The sequence below is a fragment of the Ambystoma mexicanum genome, chromosome 8 (assembly GCF_040938575.1).
Source record: "Ambystoma mexicanum isolate Mex_15411 chromosome 8, UKY_AmexF1_1, whole genome shotgun sequence".
Taxonomy (NCBI): domain Eukaryota; kingdom Metazoa; phylum Chordata; class Amphibia; order Caudata; family Ambystomatidae; genus Ambystoma; species Ambystoma mexicanum.
This window is the reverse complement of record NC_090929.1, coordinates 1,392,134,588-1,392,143,345: the sequence shown is the minus strand read 5'-3', so window position 1 is coordinate 1,392,143,345 and position 8,758 is coordinate 1,392,134,588. Positions and strand designations below refer to the sequence as shown.

Genomic DNA, 8,758 nt, shown 5'->3' with positions numbered 1-8,758 from the left:
GCAGAGTTAGACCGATACGTGAAGTCAAGCAAATTAATTTGCAAAGAGGTCGAATGCTGAGGTATTGTTTTTGAGCCAATAACAATTGCACGATCCAGTTAGTTATACCAGTTTTCACCACAACACAATTTGTCTACTAGACATATTACTGCTCTTTGGCTTAGAAAAGGATGTTCGTTATATCACCAATTCCAGGGTTTTGGAAAAGAACAGGTTATTAAGAGTACCAATACTGTGAAAGTCAGAGAAATGAAAACAAAATTCAGGGGTGCATAATGCAGGCTGCTTCACTTTTGGGTGCGTGTGCCTTTCTTAAAACAATAGCTTTAGAGCACGTTGAAATCAGAAATCTCCCAATTCAGTGTGCACCATCTCTCATTGCTGGTTATTGTACCCCATTTGTCGGAGATGCTGCAACAAGAAACATCCACACGTCAGATTTAAATGAGAAACAGAATATGTAGCATTCACTTGAGCGTTTGATGCAGAGTTACAGTAGTAAAACCAAGTGGTTTTTGTTTTTTATTGTGGAATGCACCGAAATAAGAAGGCAAGAAATTGTATTAGTCACATCTCCAAAATTTATTCCGGTTCAACCAGCCCTAGAAAAGAGGCGAGATGACAACATTTGAGAGAGAGAATAGATGAACTCAAAGCTGTAATTGTGGTGATGTCGTTTGAATGCAAAAATGAAGTTCTGTCTAGAATTAGCAAATTGGGGCAAATACATAAGACTTGCTCAGCTAGTATATTCTGACTTCCAAGTGAAAAGGCAAAGCATTACTGGCTATGCTCCAATAACATCAAACCAATTGCGTTGGATAGAAGAGAGCAAGAAAAAAAATAGAGGTCCATACAAGAGTAGATCAGCACTTCCACACAGAACATACTGCAATCATCAACCACCTCTGAGGCGTATACACTTTAATGGAGACAAACTTTTGAACACTTTGAAGGCATTAGAAAAGCCATTTCCGTCAAAGTGTGATGTGCCATTTTACACACAAGGCCGTTAAGTCACAGGTAGAAATCACAGGAAGGATGACTGTGGCAACCTTGCCTTTCATGTAGTCTCCACCTATCCTCTATAGCCCCAACTTCTAATGCGGAAAACAAACATCACTTTCTCTCTTAGGACTTCGTTCAGTGTTTCGAGGGATGCCCAATAAATAACCCCAATACTTAACATTTGTTACTTGTCAATCAACTTCCCCCCACCCCAAAGTCCTAATTCCAGCAGAAAGACAATCAACTGCAAAACAAGGATATTTGCCCCCCAGCAAAGATGTACTCCACTCATCAAACCCTACCAAATTCCCACTGTTGGCTACGTATTCCTTGTTAACACTACTGTTTGGAATACAATCAAACTCTTATCCAACTCTTATCCAACAGATAGACCATCCTGATTTTTACTGGAAAGTAAATATTTCTCTTAAAACACTCATACAAAGCATTCAAGAGCAGAGCCATTCCAAAGGTCTGACACAAGGACATGACAACCAGTTCAATGTCATGGCCCAACAATGCAGAAATCTGTGTAAGGAAGGAAAGATGTTGAGAAGATTGCGATGAAAGTAGAAATTTCACCCACAACAGTAGGGCCCCAGCCACATTCTTGGCTGATGTAAGTGAATTTAAGTGTGCGTGCTTAATGGCGACAACGGCCAAGGCTACTAAATCCCTCAAAGCAAAAATAATAGACAAATTTTGGTTAGCACACAGCTATCAAAATCCAACTAACAATGATTACTTGTTGAGCACATGTGAATTCAGACAAGCTCCACAAATATTGTAGCCTCTCTCTATGGGGCAGTTACGACAAGATAAACCCTGGGTCAGAAAAGCTCAGTGTCAAATACATCATAGAAAAGTCGAACTCCAGGCAAAATTAAACAATTCCCAATGGTGTGACCTTGGGTTCGAGGTCGCACAGTATAAAACAACGCAGAGGGGAGCCAAACTTAAAAAAGTTTCGACAAAGGATGCCCAAGAAGACAAGGAGTGAATTTCCGTTTTGGCGTTTTGTCATAAGGCCTGCATGGTTTAAAGCAGCAACAAATATCACATTTTTCTTATATAGAAGAGCTACATTTGAATAACCACCAGGGTCAATTCACATATTTCGTCAACACATTAGTTCGAACAACATTGTAGTCTTCACAGGATAACAGTCGATCGGACAGACTGCACTATCCAAGCTATACATATGGTGGGGTAGCAAGAAGAAAAACATTCTGGAGGATTAGAAAATGCAGTCTGAGATTTAACAGGAGAAAAGTAGCAGCCAGGGGATTCAACTACATTCACATCAGAACATTGTTTTTTCTCTTTACAAATTAGAGCAATCTCTCAGGTGTTCAATTCAGGTCCCCCTCCCTCAAAAATAAGAATACATCCATCTGAAAGCAGGACCCAGCCCACATCAGGCAAATAAAAACAGTACTGTGTAGCATGGTGGAGGGGCAAAAGGAGCCTACAGGGAGAACTGGTGGGTTGGTTTTGAGGGGGGGGGGGACAATACACGCGCTCTGCAGTCTACATGTGGAGTAACTTTAGCAAAGAGATTGCTGGTAAACCAACAAGAGTGAATCTAATTCCCACAAGTTGAATTGAAAAGCGCCAAATGCAACATTGGAAAACATGTTTATGGGCTCATTTTAGAACTGCTCCAATGGGAAAAACTAGGCGAATTAAAAAGTGACAGATTCAGTAAGGGCCAAGACTTTGTTGATGGTTGACCGAGTTTGTGGATAGAGCAATGGGAGTTTGTAGACCTGAAGGAGTGTGTCATTTGTTTGGTTAGCATAAGATTCCAACATTCTCTAGGGTTCGCTCAGTTATCTGACTCAAGGAACTAGATTGTTAAAAGCATTCTAAAAAACAGCAAGGGAAAGGTTCACTGGAAAGAAAAGATTAACTCTGCCTGGAGTAGAACTAGACCGAGTGCACCCGACGCCCACTGTCCTTTGTTGCAGGCATTCAGTGGCCCGCCCTCCTTTCTTCTTTACGTTTGGTAATGAAGTATTTGAAGAACTCATATACAGACCATGCAATGGCTGTGGAGGGCACCTGATAAATGACTCTGGCTTGGACCCCACGAAAGTAGGCAGTCACTCCTCCAACTTGGTATACCGTCCTAAAGGCATTAGCCATGCCTGTGATATGTCCTCCAACGTTGAGGGAGTTTACAGCCAGAGATTCTTGGGTGTTGAGCAGTGTTTTGCAAACGTCCAATGGTGTGGTGGCAGCAGCGGCCACAGCCCCTGCACAAGCTCCAGACAGCATATGAGAGGCAGGATTGTATTGTCTGTGAGGATTGAGGTGTTCCTGAAGGAACTCATAAGTCATGAAGTGAATGGCCTGGAACGGGATGTTCATAGTCAGTTGAGTAGTGTAGCTTCGGTAAAAAGCACCAGCGCCTTCTTTCCGCCACACAGCTCTCATGCAGTCCGTCACCCTTTGATAGGGGGAGTTGTACATCTGCATCCTTTGCTTCACCACTTAAAATAGATGAGGGGAAACGAAGCATCACGAAGACAGCAAGAGTTGGTATCACAGAAGATCCAGCAAAAGGCCATCATTAAAGAAAGAAAAGGGAACAAAACAGAATAGTCAGTTACAATGCAAACTACAATGGCCAATGGCCAAATACATTACTCATCAATAACAGAATGCGCCATCATGATGCCAATTTTAAGATTAAATACTAGATTACAGGATCCTACATTAAGATTTCTATTTAAAAGAAAATAAGAAGCAAAGCCAAGTACAAGGTTATCTATGGAGCAGAATACCCATGTAGAAGTGGTTGTTATACAGCTATCCGGATGCTTATCAAAATATATTTTGCTTTTTGGGGGGCATACTTGAAACTATGGACTATAAAACCTGCTTTTCAAAGAGCAGGTTCTCAACTACATCGTTCTGTCTTCACAAGCTGGCCATCTGAACTAAGTCCCCATTCCCTAGGAGAGTCCAATCTGCCCCTCCCCCCTCCACCCCAAATGTAAGCGCCCAACGGGACAGAGTGAATGTGGGATGGAACAAACAAATGATTACATCCAAAGGGGCTCCAGTTGTACAGCTATTGCAAGGTGGGTAGAAAGTGCAAAAGGAAAAGAAAAGTGGGCACCATTCATAAAACTTGCAGTGCATTAGATGAGGAGAAATAGCACAAATCCAAAGAACAAAAATGCACATTTGTCAACTCATTGAGCATTAAAAAAAAAACAAACGCAGGGAGGCCCAGGTTTTATGAAACTTCTTCACGATTAAAGCCGTTACCTTCCTGGGCTATGGCCAAAATATTACACACTGATGTCCAATAGGCTGCTAAAAAGGGGGCGGGGAGATTTTCAATTTGAGCATCACAGCTATGCGGTAGTGGGTAAATCATCTGGGGGTTTAACCATTCAGGTCATACACTTGATCTAGGTTGGCATCTTCAACAAAAATTCAAGGATCAAAGACAAGATCAACTTTAGTAATCCCCTTCATGCGTGATCAAACTTCCTCAAAATAATTTAATCATATAGCAATCCCACCATAATAAGATTAGGGAGCCTCGCACAAAAGGCATCAACTCCAATTAGGAAGAAACGTCTTAAAATGTAATGTAGTAAGATACTATACAAACTTTTTTTATCCTTAAAATCCTGCTTCCATTTGCTCAAATTTGCATATAAGTGGAAGACTTGCAGCTCTGGCCCATATATTGTTCTACAACTATTGAGTTATCTCCCTCTGTGACATGGGTATTTGTCCCAGAATGGGACAATATATGAGGGTGGGGTGGGGGGGCAGCTAACACCACCTTTAACATCCAGCACTTTGTAAAGGGTAGGCATCTTGGATTGCAACAAGTGTTCGAATTTAGTAGTTTCCCCTTCTTCCTCCCATTTTACTATTCAGATGGGATATCCAGCATCAGCTGACCGTAAGAGAATCGCTCAGATTCAGAAATATGGGAAGTTGCAAAGAATTTGCAAGCCTCAAAGTCTAAGGGACTTCCTTCTGGAAACAGATTTCAATGCAGGTAACTGTAAAGGCATCAATCGAGGAGAGAAGGAACAACTTACTTACCTGTAACTATTGTTCTCCAGCATGGATCTGAAATGGATTCACATGCCCATGAATACTGCCCCCCCCCAGCCAATGACTGCCCTTTCCCCAAGCCCCTCCTCTGGCAGCCATCTTCAGATTTGGTAAGCATGTAAAGTGGCGGTATAACCAGGAAGAGTCACAGGAGGGAGCGTTTGCATGTGAATCCATGCCAGACCCATGCTGGAGAACAATAGTTACAGGTAAGTAAGTTGTTCCTTCTCCAGCATGGGGCCTGGCCTGGATTCATATGTTCATAAATAAAGAATATATCAGCAGTACAACATTACACAACCACGGGAGGTGGCAAGGCTCAACAGAAGCAATTACTCTTACCTCTGGAACAGGCTCACCTTCAAGCTAACAGGTTGCGCAGCACTGCTTGGCCAACCCTGGACTCCTTTCTGGAATCCCTGTCGACACAGTAGAATCTTGTGAAGGGGTGCGCGGACCTCCACATAACAGCCCTGCAGATGTCCAGCAGGGGCACACCAGACGAACACCGTCGTCGCAGCGATCGTTCTTGTGGAATGGGCTCTCAGACAGCTGGGCAGCGGTCAGTTTGCCAACCAAGGACAGTGTGCGATACAGCAGTAGAGCCACCTCGAGATAGAAGCTTTGGAGAAGGCCTTCCCATGTTCACTGGACCAAAGTTCAGGAATAGTTGGACGTCTTCTAGAATCTCTTCAAGCGTGCCACGTACAGCTTCAGAGCACGAGCCACAAAGTCCTTTCCACAGCGATGAAGGTTTTGGAAAACACACAGGCAAAACCAAAAGGCTGTTAAGGTGGAATTTTGACAGAAACCTTGACATTAATGAAGGGTGCATCCACAGCACCACCCTTGTGTAGTGAAAAGTCCTGGATCTCACCCACCCTCCTGGCGGAGGGAGAGTGGACTGATTCATAGGCTCGAAGGGGGCGCCCCCATGAGCTTCGTCAGCACCACGTTGAGTTCCCATACTGGGGCAGGAGCATAAACCGCCAGAAAAGATTGAAACAGTCCTAGAGGAACTCTTTGACTAGACGATGTGACCAAAGAAGATCTTCCTGGAGACCAGGTGTAGCGGAAGATGGCCGCCAGATGCACCTTGATAGAGGCATGTGCAGGCCCTGCCTTGGCAATGGACAAGTCTGGAAGAATCTGCGGGGCCATGACCCTCAAGAGGGTTGCTCTTCTGTGATCGGCCCCACGTAGCAAAACGCTTCCACTTGTGCCCATAGCACTTAGTCAATGACACTCTGGTCTTGGCAAGGACATCCCTGCAGTCTACCGGCAACTCGTATCCTCCCAACTCTAGGGCTACAGGAGCCAAGCTCAGGTTCAGCGACCCTGGGTTGTGGTGCAGGATTGCGCCGCCTTCCCTGGTGAGCAGATCCACGACCACCGGCAGCTTGACCGGAGGCAACACTGACAAGGTCCGGGTACCAAATCTGCCTCAGCCATGGCGTGGCGACGAGCATCATCCTGCATCAGCACTGTGATTTGATTGATGATTCGTGGAGGGAACTCTTACAGGAACAGGCCTTCCCACAGGAAGGGGAACAAGTCTCTTCCCCCCCCCCCCGTGCTCCTCGGCACCTGCCGGCAAAGTCCTGGCATTTGGAGTTCGTGGATGTTGCAAACAGATCGATCTGGGGTCTGCCCCACTTGAGGAAGATGCAGTCCACCTGAAGTTCCCGCTCGTGGCAGGAGCGCAGCTCCCTGCTGAGGGATTCTGCAATGGTGTTCTTGACTCCTGCCAGGTGAAAAGGAATGAGGAACATCCCTTGGTCAATGGCCCAGTGCCACAGATCTGGAGAGCGCTGGGGATCGGGTGCCTCCCACCCCCGCTTCCTGAAGTAGAACATTATGGTGGTGTTGTCCATGAAGATCCTCACCACTTTGCCCTTCAGGGACGGAAGGAATGACTTTAGGGTCCAGACCACTGCCCTCAGCTCTAGGATATTGATGTGGAGATCCTTCTGTTCTGGCAGACACAGGCCTCTGGCGTGTAGATGTCTGGTGTGGGTCCTCCAGGGAAGCATCCGTGGTGACCGTCTCCTGGTATTCCCGGGCAACTGAGTGGACACCCCACCACCTTACCGCTCGACAAAACTCCTCGATTGGGGGGGGGGGGGGGGGGGGGAGTGGTGATCTTGTCTGCGAAGCTTCCGGAAACATGTATCCAGCGAGCGTCCAGGCACTCCTGAAGAAAGGTCGCATCTGTAGCCTGCCGAGCTGGAAGTCCTGCCCTGGGAGCGATAACGGCGCTGCCCACCTCCACTGGCTCTGGCGTGGCTGACCTCCTTCCTCTCCAATCGACCCTCCCAGGTCCAACTGGGTTCCTTCCTCTCCGACATCTTTTTCTCTACCTGTGGTGTCCCCCAGGGATCTAACCTCTCCCCCTGGTTGTTCAACTAGTATCTGGCACTTCTTGCTCACTGCATCGCCGCTCTCTGTCCCAACTTCCAGTGCTACGCGGTTGATGCCCAGCTCATTTTCAGACTACCCTCGGCCTCCTCTTCCCCTTCCCTTATCTCTGACTGTCTTTCTGCTATCCAGGAATGGTGTGCCGCCAACAACCTCTGCCTTAATGCCAGTAAGACTGAGATTCTACTCATCAGCACACCCACTCCCTCCTTCCCTGCAGCTCTCTGGCCGGCCTCCCTTGGCCCTCTTCCTGCAAGGCAAAAAACCTCAGGGTCATCTTCGACTCCACACGCTTTCTCACCTCACATCTCTGACATCTCTAAGAAGTCACACTCCCAGCTACACCTCCTCAGAGGTATCCTTCCTTTCCACTCCTTCCCCCAGAAGCTCACGGTCTCCAGAGCCCTAGTTCTCTCGAAGCTGGACTACTGTAAGAGCCTCTATCTAAATCTTCCTGCCTCTACTCTCCGCCCTTTGCAACTCATCCAGAACAGGACTGCGAGACTTGTCCTTGGCCTCAAGCCCAGGGACCGTATCTCTCCAGGACTGAAATCACTACACTGGCTCCCAGTGGCTGCGAGGATTAAGTTCAAACCCTCTGCATTGTCCACAAGGCCTTCTGGGGCCTTGGGCCAAAATACCTTCAACTCGCTCTTCCTAAATATCTTCCTTCTCGAGCTCTTCGCTCATCCACCTCCAACTACCTCAGAGTCAGCCGCTTCTCCAAGCAACGAGTTGGGGGTAGATCGCTCTCCGCAGCAGGGGCCTCCCTCTGGAACAGCCTTCCTGAAACTTGAGGAGAACCATCTCCGGTTCCGGAAGCACCTCAAAACCTTCCCCTTTGCCTCCGCTTTCTCTCCCCCTCTCCCCTGCTAAAATCACTGAACCTGCACTGAATCTGCAACTGGGCCACTCACCAATCTCGGTCCTTGGCCCAGCCACTCTTCCCTGCACTGCCTACCTGCACTACAGGACTGTCCGTTTCCTACAGCCCCTTCTCCCGGCACTTACCTTGCACTTGCCACAAGCTGGCCCTATTATTCATCTTGCATTCTACTAACCATGTACTGCACTGTCCCCTCTCCCCTTCCCCTTGCACTTTTCCCATTCCCCTCTACCCTTGCACTTGCGCAATCTGAATGACACCTGGCCTAGTAGGATTGTTATCTGTCTCCCCTTGCCCCCCCCCGCCTCGTCACGCCTTGAAACACTTGTGTATAGGCGCATTACAAATGCCATATCA

The 8,758-nt window shown here is 47.0% G+C and overlaps 1 protein-coding gene across 3 annotated transcripts in view; it reads right to left on the bottom strand.

The window, feature by feature from the left end:
- Window positions 1-509: 509 nt before the first annotated feature.
- SLC25A28 (solute carrier family 25 member 28) overlaps window positions 510-8,758 on the bottom strand; it is a 102,805-nt gene continuing 94,556 nt past the window's right edge. For all 3 annotated transcript variants that reach the window (XM_069611533.1, XM_069611534.1, XM_069611535.1), the window contains one exon: window positions 510-3,503. In XM_069611533.1, coding sequence (XP_069467634.1) covers window positions 2,983-3,503 — 521 coding nt within the window. In that variant the 3' untranslated portion in view covers window positions 510-2,982. The remainder of the gene's footprint in view (window positions 3,504-8,758) is intronic.